At 39.6% G+C, this 18,157-nt stretch overlaps 2 protein-coding genes across 2 annotated transcripts; both read right to left on the bottom strand.

The window, feature by feature from the left end:
* Positions 1–6,908: 6,908 nt before the first annotated feature.
* LOC109756773 (uncharacterized) lies at positions 6,909–13,608 on the bottom strand. The gene is made up of 14 exons (XM_073504454.1): positions 13,545–13,608; positions 12,505–12,553; positions 10,341–10,486; positions 9,989–10,250; positions 9,478–9,697; positions 9,223–9,367; positions 8,439–9,107; positions 8,289–8,309; positions 8,110–8,171; positions 7,975–8,029; positions 7,822–7,861; positions 7,392–7,720; positions 7,162–7,293; positions 6,909–7,073 (listed from the first exon to the last, which is right to left on the bottom strand). The coding sequence occupies exons 1-14, from the start codon at positions 13,602–13,604 to the stop codon at positions 6,909–6,911; spliced, it is 2,355 nt and encodes a 784-aa protein (XP_073360555.1). The 5' UTR covers positions 13,605–13,608.
* A 1,155-nt stretch (positions 13,609–14,763) lies between these two features.
* Positions 14,764–18,078, bottom strand: LOC141026438 (putative cysteine-rich receptor-like protein kinase 12). Its single transcript, XM_073502967.1, has 6 exons — positions 17,883–18,078; positions 17,366–17,530; positions 16,790–17,060; positions 16,469–16,688; positions 16,221–16,374; positions 14,764–15,145 (listed from the first exon to the last, which is right to left on the bottom strand). The coding sequence occupies exons 2-6, from the start codon at positions 17,507–17,509 to the stop codon at positions 14,912–14,914; spliced, it is 1,023 nt and encodes a 340-aa protein (XP_073359068.1). The 5' UTR covers positions 17,510–17,530; positions 17,883–18,078; the 3' UTR covers positions 14,764–14,911.
* Positions 18,079–18,157: the final 79 nt, after the last annotated feature.

The raw sequence follows: 18,157 nt of genomic DNA, 5'->3' as shown, positions 1-18,157 counted from the left end.
CCGGGACTCCGAACAAACTTCGGTCATCAAATCACATAACTCATAATACAAATCGTCACAGAACATTAAGCGTGCGGACCCTACGGGTTCGAGAACTATGTAGACATGACCGAGACACATCTCCGATCAATAACCAATAGTGGAACCTGGATGCTCATATTGGCTCCTACATATTCTACGAAGATCTTTATCTATCAAACCGCATAACAACATACGTTGTTCCCTTTGTCATCGGTATGTTACTTGCCCGAGATTCGATCGTCGGTATCTCAATACCTAGTTCAGTCTCGTTGCCAGCAAGTCTCTTTACTCGTTCCGTAATGCAACATCCCGTAACTAACTCATTAGTCACATTGCTTGCAAGGCTTATAGTGATGTGCATTACCGAGAGGGTCCAGAGATACCTCTCCAATACACAGAGTGACAAATCCTAATCTCGATCTATGCCAACTCAACAAACACCATCGGAGACACCTGTAGAGCATCTTTATAATCACCCAATTACGTTGTGAGGTTTGATAGCACACAAGGTGTTCCTCCTGTATTCGGGAGTTGCATAATCTCATAGTCAGAGGAACATGTATAAGTTTTGAAGAAAGCAGTAGCAATAAAACTGAACAATCATTATGCTAAGCTAACGTATGGGTCTTGTCCATCACATTATTCTCTAATGATGTGATCCCGTTCATCAAATGACAACACATGTCCATGGCTAGGAAACTTAACCATCTTTGATTAACGAGCTAGTCAAGTAGAGGCATACTAGGGACACTCTGTTTGTCTATGTATTCACACATGTACTAAGTTTCCGGTTAATACAATTCTAGCATGAATAATAAATATTTATCATGATATAAGGAAATATAAATAACAACTTTATTATTGCCTCTAGGGCATATTTCCTTCAAATATATTTGATTATCTTTGGTAAATTTTATTGAATATTATTAGAATAACATATTGAATTTTTTTTCCATGCATGGTTGCATGTGGTGGCGGAACTTATCCTATTCATAATTGTATGGTGATGTGGCATGCTTACATGTTGAGATAAACAAGTTATACATATATTTTGATCACGGAATGAGAATAATATTCTGATAACTAGTCGTCCTGTCGCACCAGTAGTAGTTGAACTTGTCCTAGAAAGAGGTTGAAAATTCGCAAACATTGTCCAAATAGGGCTTGCGATATACCGTTGGAAAGCTATGGACATGTGGATCACAACCTACGTTAAAGTTTTTTACAAAATGAACACGGTTTAAGAGCAGTTTTGCAAACCGTTTTTCTTCATACAAAAAACATGAATCATATTTTCCTCAAATATCCATAGTTTTGCAAATATGTGAACTTTTTCCTCAAATCGATGAGCTTATTTTGAAATTTGATGATTTTTTTTAAATAGATAGAATTTTTGAGAAATTCGATGAACTTAAAACAAATCCATGATATTTTTCATTTTCGATGAACTTTCATTCAAATTCGATGAACTTTTATTTAAATTGGATAAAATTATGTCAAAATGAAGAATTTTTTCCACAAAATCCATAAACAATTTTGATTCACGATTTTTTTCTTTTCTATGATTTTTCATTGCGTTTCACAAATGCGATCGAGCGCGCTCTAGATGGGCACCAACTAGAAGGCCCAATTGGAGCCGTGAGAGATATTTCTCGCTTTAAGTGAGCCGGACGACCCTCTCGCGTCGAGGCACTACAGTATTAGGCCGACCAACTAGCGCTTATTTTTTGGGAAAAACAAAGACTAAAAATTCTGTGCGCACGAGGGATCAAACTTGGATCTCCTTGTTGGAGGCAATGTTGCTAGCCACACTGCGATAACATTGAGTACTTGCCCAATATGCTCATTTTTAATACTTCTTCAACATTTTTTAAATTCTTGTTCAATATTTTTGTTAAAATTTAGACATTTTTCATATGTTCTTTCAACATTTTTAAATACCTATTCAACATTTTTTTAATTCTTGTTCAACATTTTAAACACTTGTTTGACATTTTTAATACTTTTTTAGTATTTTTTTAAGAGTCTTTTTTGTAATATTTTGAAGTATAAAGAAAAGTACAAAAATAAAAACAAATGGGAACAGAAAACAGAAAAAAGACAAGAAAACAGGTTGTGGCTCCCGCGCGGGTGGGCTGGCCCATCTGGGGCTCACGCCGACGCGAGCGCATCCCCTGTCTCGCTTAAGCGAGACATAGGGGCGCCGGGATGAGAGCTCCTATTTGCCACCCGTGCGCGGCAAATTGTTGAGCGCTGAAGCTAGCCACGATTGGGCCGGCCCATTTGGAGCTGTTGAACTTCATGCGCGCGAAAAGTTCAGAAAAAGTGCTACGCGACCGGTACTCGATCTAGTGACCTCCTTCTCGTTATTTAGTGGAAATAGCCAACAGAACTAGTGAGCTCAACTGATTGATTCACGGCGCGAAACTTTTAGTACCGAACTTCCTTTGAAAAAATCGAATAGTACACATTGAACGTTTTGTAAATATCCGTTGCACATTTTCTTAATATAAAATGAATAATTTAAATTATATACAGTGAACATTATTTAATATATAATAAACATTTTGGAAAAAACATAAATATATGTGTTGAACAATTTTCGAAAATGCACTGAACATTTCTAATATACGTTGAACAATTTTCAAATACGCATTGAACATTTGTGTAATATAACACTGAACAAAATTTTAAAAACATAGGGCATACTTTATATTCATTGAACCATTTTTAAATATACGATGAATATTTTATAATGCATGATGAACTTTTCGTAGTATACCATGACCATTTCCTAAATATACAATCAACATTTCGGTAACACGCAATGAACTTTGTATTATAGGGAAAAAGAAACAGTAAAAAGAGAAAAGAAATCATAAAAACGGAAAAATAATATAAGAAAGAAATAGAAACAGAAAATAAAAAGAAAAACGAAAAGAAAAAAGAACCAGAAAAAAGAAAAAAAGAAAAAAAGCGAACGAAAAATCTGAAGCAGCAACGCGCAGTACGCCAACTGGGCCGGCCCACCCGCGGTGCTGCGGGCGTTTCCTCGACGATCTGCCGCTCGCGGGCGGAAAATCGGAATTGCCGGGAGCAACTAGTTAACGAGCGCTCCTTCGGGAGCCTCGCAACGATCAGCGCCACTTGGCGCGCTCTCAGCCATTCGCCACGTGTCGCGCTCTGGACGCTCCCTCCAGATTTTGTTTTTTCATTTTTCCGCACGCGCTTTCGGCTTTTTAAACGGTTTATTCCCGGTTTTTTTTGATGTTTTGGTTTTTCCCCGGTCTTCCTTAGCGTTTCGACCAAAACAAAATTTTGAAAAAAAAAATTTGCGCGAAAAAACATGTTTACTTTTTTTTTCTTTCGTGAAAAGTCACGTTTTTTTCGCGAGAGGCACGGTTGTGCTTTAGCGAGAGTCACGGCTGTGCCTTTCGGAAAAGAAAAAAACGCGTTTTCTGTTTTTTTCTTTCGCAAGAGTCACGGTTTTACTTCCGCAAGAGGCACGGTTGTGCTTTCGTGAGAGTCAGGGCCGTGCCTCTCTTAAAAGGAAAAACAAAACACGTTTTCTATTTTTTTTCTTTCGCGAGAGTCACGTTTTGCTTCCGCGAGAGGCACAGTTGTGCTTTTGCGAGAGTCACGGCCGTGCCTCTCGGAAGGAAAAAAAATAAGCGTTTTCTGTTTTTTTTTTCTTTCGCGAGAGTCACGGTTTTGCTTTTGCCAGAGGCACGGTTGTGCTTTCGTGAGAGTCACGGGCGTGCCTCTTTCGGAAAGGAAAAAAAAACGCGTTTTTTGTTTTTTTTTCTTTCCACGAGAGTCACGGTTTTGCTTCCATGAGAGGCACGGTTGTGATTTCGCGAGAGGCACAGGCGTGCCTCTTTCGGAAAGGGGAAAAACCGTGCTCCCGGTTTGGTTTTTTCGTCCGGTTTTTTTCGTGAAAAAAAGTTCGTCAAAACCTATCAACATGGGATCTAGTTTTGAAGATCTCGACGCGAGGAATCCAATGGTGAAAACGGTTTGAGATTTGGACACACGATTTAAGAGATAAAACGTTTGAATAAACGAATCTACGAAAAAAGGGAAAACTCCCAGGTTGCGACAAGTGGCCCGCTGCATGTGCGCCACTTGTCGTGACCTGGGAAGATGGAGTGTTCTTTGCAACGAATACTCCTTAATTAGTGATTTCGGGAATTGCCGGGATAGCACGTGGCAGAGGCACTGGTGCAGCCATGCGTGTAGGACCGAAGCCCAACAGGGCTAGCGTAGCCCAAGACATTGTAAAGGCAGATACAGCGCTTCAGGCGCGGGATTGAGAAACTGGAGCACGCAGCAGCTTCGCTTGGGCCCGCCCAATTAAACAAGTTGTTCGTCTCGCCCGCACGCTTCCTCCCTCGCTCGTTTTATGGTTGGCTGGTCAACGGTTCACCATTTGAACATTGATATTTTCAAGGAAAAACACGAAAAAAATTAACAAAAATTTTGTAAAAAAAGGAAAAGATTCGTGAATTCAAGAATGTTCACAGAATTTGAAAAAGTTCATAAAATTTAAATTTTTCATCCAAATTAAAAAAGGTTCATCGAGTTTTTAAAAAAGTAAATCAAATTTGAAAACAAATTATCTTTTCTTGGAAAATTTCATCGATTTGAACATAAGTTCATAGAATTTTAAAATTTTCATTTAATTTGAAGTAAAGATGATCAATTTTGGAAATTCATCATTTTTTGAAAAAGTTCATAGAATTTTAAAACCAGTTCATTGATTTTGGAAAAAGTTCATCGATTTTAGAAAAATGACCACCAAAGTTTTTTAAAAAGTGCATAAATTTTGGAAAAATTTCATCGAATTTGAAAAAAAATCGTCGTTGTTGAAAAAATATTCATTGAATTTGTGAAAAGTTGACCGAATTGCAATAAGGTTCATCGATTTGTTAAAAAGTTCGTTGAATGTGAAAAATAAAAAAAGTAATAGGGAAACCAGAAAAAAGAAAACAAAAAGAAAAAGCAAACAGAAAAGAAGAAGAAAGGAAAAATAGGAAAAAAAAAAACTGGGTAGAAAGAACCCACCGGAACCCAGCCCAGAAACCCTGGTGAAAAAAAGCAAAACTGGGACTTCCAGCACTAAGGGAAAGAGAAAAACGTAAAAAGAAGAAAAGTAGCGCCGCGCTAATTTGGATACTACTGTCCACCACTAACGGAGTGGTTCTTTTTACATAAACCAGCGCCGCGCCATTTTCTTAGTTTTTAACAGCAAAGGTAAAAAGAGAAAAACAAATAGGCTGGCCTAACGCGCTGGGTGTGAGCTTCGGTTGGCGAAATAGTCTTTAACCGACGCCTTCAGGGCCAAATAGGAAATGCTGCCACGCTTCAGCAAGGGTTAGGCAAGGCAAAGTGCTGTCGCTCTATGGAAAAAGTGCTGTCGCCGGCCAGTTGCGCGTGGTGGCTCCGCCGGTAGAGGCCATGGGACAGTCCAAGTGCAGAAGCAGATTGACTCGGGATTTAGTGGAGTAAAAAGAAAGAAAAGCTACGTAACAAATTGAACTATCCGTTATGAGGAGGATATAGGAAAATCTAATTAATCTACAGCCTATGGGAGCACGTGGTGGAGTGTTGAGTCCTTCCATTGATATTCTAAAACAGGTTTGAAAACGAATAATAAAGTTCAAAAATAAGAAAAATGAGTTAACAAAAAAAGTAAACAAAAACAAAAAAATAGAATAGAAAAAAATACGATCAAGCCTTGAATATAAAGTTTGCAAATTTAAGAAAGTATTCACAAATTTTAAAAGTTCACGGGTTTAGGAAAAGGTTCATGATTTAAAAATATTTTGTGAATTTTACAAAAGAAAATAGAAAAATAAAGAGAAAAAACAGAAGGACGCATAGGACATGCGTGCATGAGGCCATGCATGCTGTGTCCGTCGTCCTTCTCCCGCAAGCAAGCAGGAGGTTTCCATTTTCGGCAGGCATGCTTTGGCTACTTGAGGTAAGGGAGGCCACAACTAAGCTAGCTCTCCTCTCCTCTCCAACCACTGCTGCAGCGATCGTCCACCGGCCTACTCCTCTCATTTCTCCCGCCCCCCTGCCTACTTGATCGCACGTGCGTGTTGTCCTGTAGCACTGCGTGCCCTAGGATTGGAGCCCATGGACCATGCTGTTTTTCACTACACAACTAGTTAAACTTGTTCTAGTGAGTGTCAGCTGAGTGCATTCATGATCCATCGCGTGCGCTGTTGGCCCAGTCTCAATGTCGAGTACTCCTGGGAACGGCTACGATAAACAACGACAATGAAGCAACACTGTCACTATCTCAATGAAGTTCCTTTACGTTGAGATACACCGCACCGTAAAGATATCCTCCAATAACCTACCTAGCCTAGCTAGCACTGAATGATTCAATCGATCAACTAGTAGTACTCACGCACGCACGGGAGACTTGGCTGGATTACCAAAGGCTCGTATCGAGCCTTGTTTGTTTTATTGATTCAACTCACGGTGTTGTTTACACGTGGGTGTAGCTACGTATATATAGTAGTAACTAGCCAACACAAACTAACCTAGTTGATGTCTAACTCTGCCTCTATCCTCCCCTAGCTAGCACATCACTCCCCTCCCCTCCTTTTCTCCCTGCCTCTATCCTCCCCTAGCTAGCACATCACTCCCACCCGCATCGATCCATCGATTGCAAGCACATGCCCATTCCACTGTCAGCCCGACACTGATAAAACAAACACTGAAGCTCATTCGACCGACGCTCATCACAAGTCGATCGATTACACTCTTCTACCCGATCGAAGGCCTAGCCCTAACCGATGATCATCACGCACGTAAGTACTCAAAATCCATAAAATTCCTCGCGAATCTCTACTCATTTCTTCAACACGTTGAGTTCATCCGACATGAATCGGCTTGGTCCTTGCAGATGTCTTATAATAAGAAAATATCGAAACATGTCTAATTACTACATGAAGTTCGGGGTGCCAACAAAGAGCATTGACACTCTTTGCATTCCCTCCCAGCGTACTAACACAACATTCTTTCTCCGGATCCCAGATCTTATCGGACAAGAAAACAAGAGAACAACTTAGCATGCAGATAGAAACAGAGTGCATTAGTCTATTTTGAAGAAACCATGTGTAATACCTTTGCAGCGCCATCCAAAGATCCAGAAAGTAAAAGCTGCTGGTTCATATATGTGAAGTAATGGAGGCAAAGCACACCATCAGGTTGCCCGTCTAACGTGGCATTGCACGTTGGAGAGTAAATGTCCCACATCTGTAAATCTCAAAAATTAGGCACTGCAAACGTAAGTAGCTCTGATGTAAGAACCATTTAGTTACTTGGTAGTTGAAATAGGAAGAGAAAAGGAAAACCTTGACCGTGTGATCCAAGGAAGAACTGGCAAATCTGGTGCTGTCATTCGGATCAAACATTACTTGTGTGACACATTTACCGTGCCCTAGAAATGTCCGCATGCACTTCCAGCCATTCTTCCAGTCCCAGATCTTTATCATTTGGTCATCTGATGCCGACAGCAAAAACGTATGTGTTGGACTTGCAGCCAAAGACCTGATGCGACGACCATCATGAGCTTCGAAGCTCATGATTTCTTCCATTGTGTCATAGCTATACACGTAGATGTACCCATCTCCACCACCAGCCACGAGCCATTCCTCTCGCTCAATGAATATTGCCGAATATACTGCAGTTGGAAAGGTTAAGAATCAGTGCAGTGGGTCATGCCTTCATGTTCAAGTTCATGGTGAAAGGAAGGTGAATAGGGAAGCCGATAAAAAGGCATGCCTGGTTCCTCTGCACTGACTTCAAAGGAATTTTCCTCTGTCTGCATGGCAAAAGAGACTATTTGATCAGTTCCAAAAAAAAGTTTTATGGCGCAACACGATATGGCACACTACTTTAGCACACAGAATACACAGCAGCACAGCAAACCAATACCTTGGTCTGGTAGTTCCAAATGCAAACACAACCCCTCCGATTGCTCGTCAAGATCCTATATTGCATAACCCGAAAAGTTTTAACGTGCATAGAGAGGATATGTCGATGCCCACACGAATTAAGTGAAGTACTCACCATGGTTTGTTTGGGTGCACGTCTACGGACAGCACCAGCCGATAGTTCTGACTGGCTATGACCTGATCCAAGAGAGTACCAAACAACAAAGTTACAGAAATACCTCTACACGCTAATTAAGCTACTAGAAACTCCCACACAAAAGCACAAAACAGAACGAAGAAGAACAACAAACATACCTCTGCTGCTGATTGGATCGACTGTCACACAAAACAAACAGAGGAAAATTGGATAAGGAATTTTAAGAATGACAATTTACACATCATCAGTGAACATATATGACATGTCTTTTCACCCAATCTAAAGCACAAAACCAAAAGGAGACGTGCCTGATTTGAGGCTGTACCCTCTTGTGGGTCACAAACAACACACAGCTTCACCTCTTTCACCTCATCACCGGCTAAGGAATCTGGGTGGGCATTCGTGAGTTGCTCCTCACGCGCCGTACTGCTCCGGAGGGTCAGAAACTCGCCATTTCTTGATTCCTTATGCTCGCGCATGGTCACATTTATGGTGTAGATGTGATTTGGCGGCACAACACCGCAAAGTGGTAGCTTTGTAAGGTATATCCTCGGATTTTCCGTTACAAGCATGAAGGCGATATGACCATCTGTTGTGTTCGTTAGAGAAAACGAGCAGGAGATCAACCTTTTTGGCTCAAAAGAGAAGCGGAGCTCTGGAGGTTGCACGATCAGACGCCTACTGGACCATGCCAAAGGTTCTGGCACGATCAGACGCCTACTGGACCATGCCAAAGGTTCTGGCATGATCAGACGCCTACTGGACCATGCCAAAAGTTCTGGCACGATCAGAGGCTTGCTGGAGCATGCCCGTCCATCGAGCATGTCAACAATGCCTTGTATGGAAGGTCTCATCTTCCTATCAGCATGCACACATTTTAGTCCAATAAGAATGCATGCTCTTATCTGCCACAAGGAATCTACATCGAGCGTACGGTGCTTGGACGCTATATAATCAATCGTCCAATTAAGTTGTACCTATATACACGTACAGAACATGAATGTGATATCCTTGGAGATAAAATAGAAGCTAAAACGTAACGGAAGTTTCTAAATTTTGATCTGTGTAAAGTAAAGTAATATTTACTCTTACTTCATATATGTATTCTCTTCCAGATGGGTCTTTCCTGCCATTCTTCTTTCCTGTAGTGGTCTCCAAGATTAGTACACCTAAAGCATACATGTCTGATTGGGCGGAGAATTCTCCTTTGTGTAGATATTCTGGAGCCATGTATCCACTGAATATAATCAGCATTAAGAGTTCAATAAGCGTTACTGGAGAGGAGAAAATATAATTTACATTATGACAAAGGACCGAAAATATTTTACAAGTTTATGGCTGGCTTACTATGTTCCCACGACATCTTGGGTATTTAACCGTGTTAGTTCTTGATCGAGTAATCTCGAGATACCAAACTCCGCAATTTTCGGTTCCATATCATCACCCAACAGTATGTTTTCAGGCTTCAGATCCATATGGATAATATGGATATTATGTAGAAAAAGTAAACCTCGGCAGATCCCCTTAATTATTTTGAACCGTGTGTTCCAGTCCATGCTGTTGGATTCTATAGAAGTTATACAAAAAATTATGTAAATACCCTGAGATTAAGACCTCCAACAATATATCTTTCTTAACGTATTAACAACACAAAAACATTGGCGAATGACAAACTTTCAGTAAAGTACAACAGGACTCGTTCAGTTGACAATATGCAATATTATCACCTCCTTTTGCCAATTTCCTTATATGAGTACAAAATTTAAAGAAACATAAAACCAACAAAAGATCTAGATAGAGTATAATACTACAAGAAACTATAGGAGAACATAAATATGCCAGATAGTGGATTGCGTACCAAAAAGATTATCGTGAAGACTTCCCATAGGTAAGTATTCATAGCAGAGTAAAGATTCAAAAACATCTGCCACAATATACCTTCCGCCTTTCTCCACTATTTTCTTTTGACCTTCATGATAAAAGCCGATTAACTTTACAATATTTTTGTGTTGGATAGCCATGATATTTTGAACTTCTTTAGAAAATGCTTCATCACGTGGCACTGGAGGATTTTCTACAAGTTTCTTCACAACAATCATTGTACCATCTGGACAAATACCCTGTTTAAGTATAGTTACATACATCAGCATAACTGTTCTTTTCTCAACTTCTGAAAAGACAAAAAAGAGGTAATGCTCAATCATATGTACCTTATAAAGATTTCCAAATGCACTTTGACCAATCAGTCGTTCATTGGAGAAGTTTTCTGTAATTGACTTCAAAAAGTCAAGTGGTAGTTCCTTCGGTAGTGTACTCAGAACGGTCAATGTCCCACCTTGGACGTCAGTGCCTATTTCTGATGATTGAAACAGTTATGGGTCATCTTTCTCATTTTTCATTTTCGAGAGATGCGAGTGTTTTTTATTTCTGATGCACACTTCGTTAAGAAAATTGCGCTCTACGAGGCATGAATTGCGTGAGGCCTACATTTACCACTTCGTCCTCCATCACATCCAAATATACTTATTTGCATGGTTACAAGGAAGACATGCATATAGCACCACCACCACCACTCATGAACACCAATGAGTGCACCTACGCAAACATGACTGGAATGACGAAGTGACATTACAATTTTTCCACCCAGGTATTCCCTTGATTATACCTTAAGCATTTGTGAACCTGGGCTGGGAGCACACAAAAGGATGAGTTTCTGCACCTATGAGCTTTAAAAAGGTTTCCTCAAAACAGAAATATTTTTTCCAGAAGCAAAGTTATAAAGTGTGGACCTACGATTTTCCATCCAAACATCCTTGTATTTATGGTCATATAAACAAATTGTCCACACTTACGGTCACGGTCGTTGTTAGAATCTGATTCTTCTTTTCTTGTGCAGCTCTCTCATGGTTTGCAGTTTTACACTGTTGGCCCAGTCCCGACGGCAAGTAGTTTTCGACGACGGCAACAGGCAAGGACGAACGATGATGAACAAAGCTCTGGAATCCTGATCGATTGAAGCTAACAAAAATAATTACGTGCGTCCTTGTAGTGATTCGATCAAACCAATGAATCAGTACACTAACAAAGATGCACGCATATAACTAGCTGATCGATCTTTGCTTTGATCAAATCAGTACACTAACAAAGACGCACTGGTTCCCCGCAAAAAAAAAAGAAAAAAGAAAAAGAAAGACGCACGGGTTAACTTGCGTTATTGGTTCAGGCCAGTCTCGAGCCCGGTATTGCTTTATTCCTTCTCACAATTCGTTCTGGTTGTTTACAAGGGGTATACACGGGCATAAACATCAACTAGGCTGCGTAGTTACACGACCGAATCAGTATATAGAAATACTAATCCCAGGACTAGGATGTAACTAATTGATGCACTAGTTGGACACGTATAGACACGTGTAATCGGGCCGGACGTTGGGTACTTCCAACATGCACTTTGTACTCCTTGTAGGGTTCATTTATTTTGGTTTTGATACCGTGAACGCTCTTGTCCTGTTTGACAAAGTTGATTGTTTCACATGCTAATGCACATAATAATGGGTATAAGATCATAATTGCAGTCACCTTCGCCAAGTCTTTTCTCTTTTGCCAGAGTTATTTTACAATGTTATTTTGTTATTTGTACATTATTACTATGAAATTTAGTAGTGTGGGTTCCGTAACATGATGAAAGAGTAAGAAGAAAGAGTGCAGCGTTTCGGTGCCCAGACTCATCTGCACCCGGTCAGAAAAAAAAAAATCAAAACAAATACTAGAAAAATTCAAAAAAGAATCCATTTTTTGCATGGTCGAAAATTTGTTGCATGAGGTCTGCTCCAATTTGCAGATCATTTGGACATCTTAATAGCTCTCAGCAAAAAAGACAAATCGGGTTAGAACAGTGCATGAACAGTAAACTTTTTTACAGACCCCGAATTTGTCTTGTTTGTCGAGAGCTGCTCAGATGTCCAAATGATTTGAAAATTGGAGAGAACCTCACGCATCAAATTATCTACCATGCAAAAAATAATTGGAATTTTTGGAACTTTTCTAGTATTTGTTTTGATATTTTTCCTTGGCGTGGGTGCAGATGAGCCTGGGCTCAGAATTGGATTATTGAAGAAATATGTACAACAAACATAGTTAGTATTGACATATATATCTAGAAGTCTAAACAAAGGCAACACATCCCTTGTGTTTCGTATATTCGGGATCATTTTGATGCAAACATCATAATTTACATGAATGTAAAAACTGAAGTATGAGGAGAAGGAACTATTATTTCGCTTATGTATAGCAGAAAAGGAAAAAAAATAGCATGGAAGTATAAATAAGCTGCAGGGAAAGCACTGGCAGGAAGACATCATTTAGAGTAGTACTAACCTGGAGATGGCCCCTTTGAGATGTCCCTCTTGGGGAGACCGCCATGAAACTACAAGAAATTATGTAATTATTATGCATGGATGAGGAACATAGTCTCTCCAATGTTATTTTATGTAATAGTAAGTTCTAACCAAACAACTGGTGAATAATATTATTTTTACTGAATAAGATTTGCGTTTAAACTGGAGACAAAATCATATGCTTTCGGTACCACTTTTGTGTTCTTTCAGCCACCTAAGGCTGCATCTAATGTAAATGGGCATTGAAAGAACATGTGTTTTTGCAAGTTCGCAGCTTTGAGGTTGTAACAGTTAAGTTGCTTGATGAAGTTATAGAAATGGATGAGAATGTCGATGGAGCCACCGTGTTTGTATCAATTGCTATTATCACCTTGCCAGATAATAAGTAGTCCATCTGCTCATTGAAGTTACAGTTCAGTCCTAAGTCAAACTTCTTTAGGTTTGACCAAGGCTACATAAAAATATACCAACATCCACAACACAAAACTTCTTTAGGTTAGATTCATCATAATGTATATTTTCACATATATAATTTTATATTTAATTTTGTGGATATTAGTATTTTTTTTCTATAAACTTGGTCAAACCTAAGGAAGTTTGACTTAGGACAAACCTAGAACTTCAAATATTTTGGAACGGAGCAAATAGTAACTATTATATCATTTTGAAATTTAAAGATCAGAGAATCAGGGAAATAAATAAATGGAATCAGTAGGACCATACATAGATGTTTTACAAATCCTCAAAATATTCATGTAGATTCCCTTGATTTACAGAAATTTGATCATTTGTGATCTGTGATTGTTCACTGTGTATTCTTTTTTCCATTTAGAAAAGAAATGGTCATACCCCAGGAATAAAACTTGAGGTGCAGGTGCATACTATACCAAGAAAATAACGTATGTGAACGCTTTCAGATATATGAACACTTCTCCGTGTGTTTTTACCAACAACTGTTGCATGGTTCTAGAGAGAATCTTCAAGAATAGTTATTGCACATCTAGGGAAAAATGCTTGTACCTGTTCAGATTTGTTTTCCTTAAGTTCTAGCTTGTTGAGTTTCTGAACTATATACTTCATCGTAGGCCTTCACTAGTAGAAAAGGGGGCTTTTGTCCCGGTTGGTAAGGGTCTTTAGTCCCGGTTTTTGAACCGGGACTAAAGGGTCGTTACTAATGCCTCCCCCCTTTAGTCCCGGTTCTTACACGAACCGGGACTAAAGGCCGTCCACGTGGACGCAGCCTGGAGCTCCACATTTAGTCCCCCAACCGGGACTAAAGGAAATTTTATGATATTTTTTTTGAAAAAAAATTTTGTAATTTTTTTTTAATTTTCAAATTTATGAATTATTTTATCCTCTAATCTCTAATCACCACCCCTCATCACTGCTCAATTTATCCTCTAATCTCTAATCACCCCTCATCATTCCAAATCATCTAACTTCCCGGACGGTCACCCATCCTCTCACTACTCCAGCCTGAGCACGCTTAACTTCCGGGTTCTATTCTCCCTCGTTTCCAAGTCTGCACTTGTTGTTTTCCTGACAATAGTAAGATGTCAATTCTATTAACCCTCAGGAATTTAGCTTGAGCATGAAGTGACACATTTCACTGTTTGAGTTTGAAACTATTGTTTTAAAAAACAATAATTATTTAGTAACACTAATATTTCTGGAATAATTAGTTTGACCATTGTTTGACCACTGTTTGACCACTGTTTGACCAGATTTGACCAAAATTCAAAAAAACTGAAATAATTATTTAGTAACACTAATATTCTAGAATAATTAGTTTGACCATTGTTTGACCACAGTTTGACCACAATTTGAAATTTTTTGAATTTTTTTGCCTCTCCAGATCTTAAAAGCCCCATATCTTTTTTTCTGTTAGGTTTTTGAGGATTTTGAAAATGTTTAACGGGGTTCCCCTTGTTAAATTCGGATGTAACTTTTCGAGTAGATGATTTTTCATATAAAAAACTTTTTCATCCGAGTTCGTATGCAAAAGTTATGCCCATTTTAAGAAATTCCAGAGAGATTTTGCAAATAAAGTCGAAATTCATATTTGTTAATTTTCCCAACAACTAGACCACATATCACATGGGAAACTTATTTTATTTTATTTTTTTGACATTTTCTTTTGTTTTTTCTAAAACTGAAAAGGCGGTGGGGGGGGGGGGGGGGTAGAGTTTGATGGGCCCTTTAGTACCGGTTCGTGCCATGAACCGGTACTAATGCCTCAAAGCCCATTAGTACCGGTTGGTGCCACCAACCGGTACCTTTAGTCCTGGTTGGTGCCACCAACCGGTACTAATGGGCATTGCACCCTTTAGTCCCGGTTCGTGGCACCAACCGGGACTAAAGGGCCCAGGTGAACCGGGACTAATGCCTTAGCCGCACGAACCGGGACCAATGCTCACATTAGTCCTGGTTCGTGACTGAACCGGGACTAATGTGAATATTGCCCTGTGACGAAAGCCCTGTTTTGTACTAGTGCTTTTACGTGGATCCTCGTCCATGCACACTACTGCAATCTCAATACAAGTCCTCACTTGTTTGCAATCTACTTCTGATGATGCGTACCCTGGCATCCCTTGTAACTTTTTCCTCCAATAACTATGTACCTTCAAAAGGCAAAACAAACAACGGAAACAGATAACACATGCATATTACCGTAAACAGTGGGTAATTCCAGAAGTACATTAATTGCTCATGTCCATAATCCTTCAAACTACAAAAGTTTAAAACAATGTAGAAAAACATCATAGAGGGATATCATTGTACTACATGTGTACATTTGTTAATTATCGACAAAACCACATAGTTCCTATTCCTGTCTTTCACCATTACTGTTCTGGTGAGAGTTCTGACAATTTGCACATCATAAATATTAATGTCTCCCCGCAAAAATAAAAACTATATATATTAAGCTCTCATGATACTTAGAAACTTGCAAATATGGGCATGTGTGTTGAAAATGGGCTGTTTCATATGCACAAAATATGATCCAGTAAACATGTGAACATCCACGGTATGAAAATCATGGATATTTTGTTACGAACTAGCAACTCCTTTTTTCTAATGAAAGGCAGCAGCAGCAGTGCTTCAATCAATTAATTAAGAGGAATAAATGCACTGCACAATATTTACAGAGTGTACAGAGGAAAGAACAAAAATTATATCTCCATCACTCTCAAAAACATAAAATATATCTAGATGATACAGTAACCCAGGATACCAGGATCTCGGCCAGACACCAGGAACTAGCAATCTCATTCTTGTATTCTCTGTAAAAAAAACATTTCTCCAGATGTTTTTACAGAAAGTTTTGGTGCGTGACACTTCCCAGATAGTCTTTAGGAGAACAGAACTATTTTGAAAACAGAATTAGTGAAACACCACACTAATTACTTTCTTGTTTCATGATACTTTCACCAATTAACTTTTCTTTGTATGATTCACCTTTTTGCTCTCCTTCCGTCCACCCACAGATGGAAGAACCACTCCTTATCTTTCAGAAAACATTCCAGTATAACCACTTTTTATGTCTCATACATTGAGAACCAAATGAGGCATATTAGACGGTAAATAGTAGACGGTTCAAATTATGTTCTGTATGGTATTTTTGCTACTATGGTCTGCGTTCCAAGGGGCCCTTAATATTAGCATATCTAACTAAAAGAAAAACAATATTCTTACATGTTCAATGCATTCCTGGCCGTCCGTGAAAACAATGCTTGGGCCCTCCATCATCACTACGGTCAGTATCTTTCTAATTATGACACCCAAACTAAATATGTCAAACTCTCTTGAGATTATTTGCTTCTTTATAAATTCTGGTGGGATGTATCCACTGCATCATAACATAGAATCAGACAAACAAATAATAGCGATAGAACCCAATTTGGCTCCAAAATGAATTGTGCTTAGTTGAGACATTAACTTACAGTGTCCCTAAGAAAGTCTGTGTCTTTACGGTGTTCTCTGCGCCCATGAGCCTTGATATACCGAAGTCTGTTATTTTTGGAGCCATTTTATCATCTAGTAATATGTTGTCCGGCTTGAGATCCAAATGGTTGATGGGAACATCATGAAGGTATTTTAAGCCCTCACATATCCCCTTGATAATCTTGAAGCACAAGTTCCAATTTAGTACAGGGCGTTGTTCTGCAAGAGCAAAGAAAAGTAGCCATGAGAAGGAACTTTTTTAAGACCGTTTACGTTACATGCTGGAGAATATACTTTTCGTAAGTACTTAACCAACGTACCTGAAAGAAACTTGCCAAGACTTCCATTGGGCACAAACTCGAGGCAGAGTGCCCTGTGTATCTCTTCAGCAACCACCATTTGCCCTTCGTATTTGGCAGCTACTTTCTCTGTCTCGTTGCAGAAACCCACCAATTGCACAATATTTTGATGCTTCAGAATCCTAAGTAGTTCAAATTCATTCTTGAATTGCTTGTCGTCAATCTGCTCTGTTGTGGAATGAAGCTTCTTCACGGCAATCACTCGATTTACAGGTCCATCATTAAGCACTCCCTGTTCATCGGTTTTCATAACTTATCAACCCGAACGTGTAGTACAGAAAGCGAAATAAATAGGCCTATCTGTTCCATAGATCTAAGGATCAGGGTGGTCTAGATCTAAATCAAAAAGACAAATGTCTTCCTTCGATATGGCCTTTTCAATAAACGGAACGCAAATTGGCAATGGCTTCTTAGAGAAAGTTCCTCATGAATAAATATTCTCCCGTTTTTTGGTACAAGAGTTTTTTTTTGCGAATAGTACAAGAATAGAAATTGCCCATGGTATGGGCCTATAATAGTGATATGAAACGGATGTACCTTGTAAACAACTCCAAACGTGCCGCTCCCAAGCTTTTGCTCGAAATTATTTGTAATCTCCATTAACTGTCGAAATGTTACCTCCCTTGGCTTATCGCTTATAACGTCTGACTTGTCTATTGAGTAAATTACAGTGTCCTCCATGATAATCCGCGTGCAAAAATCCTGTCCAGCGAGGGCATGCATTTTTTCATATCAGAAAAGAGAAGCAATACATGTGTGTATATCAAATAAATGACTAGGAATGCAATATTCACAAGTAAAAAAAGGTATCAAGGTGGACACATACATCTAACAAAAATGGAAAAGGACAGAAAATTGTATGCTCAGTGGTCGATCAGTGCATACATACACATCTGACAGTGGGAGTCTACGACAGGATATACATCACACATACATCAGCTATCACCACGAAAGAAAGGGGAAAAAAAACAAAGTCAGTGAACTTACAGCAGTCATCAAGCTATCACTATAGTGCGCAGACACATACAACAGCAGCTATCAGCATCAAATCTACCTTAAGGAGCTCAGCAACGAGTTGGCCGGATGCAGAAGCGAGCTGGACGGAGGGTGACTGGTGGCCGTGGCCTCGGCGTCGAGGCGAGACGGCACCGGACGAGCTCGGGGCGGAGGCACTCCCCACCAGATCTGCGGCCTTGGCGTCGGAGACGACGCGACCTCGACGGAAGAAAAAGGGCTTGGGGGAGGCGGGGCCGGGGCGTGGGTAAACTATTCTGGCCAACTGCATCTCAATTCTTTCGTGCGGGAGTGGGGGCTTCTCAGGGCATTTGA

Source organism: Aegilops tauschii, chromosome 7 (genome assembly GCF_002575655.3).
Source record: "Aegilops tauschii subsp. strangulata cultivar AL8/78 chromosome 7, Aet v6.0, whole genome shotgun sequence".
NCBI classification, from domain to species: Eukaryota; Viridiplantae; Streptophyta; class Magnoliopsida; order Poales; family Poaceae; genus Aegilops; species Aegilops tauschii.
This window is presented reverse-complemented; position numbering and strand designations above follow the sequence as displayed.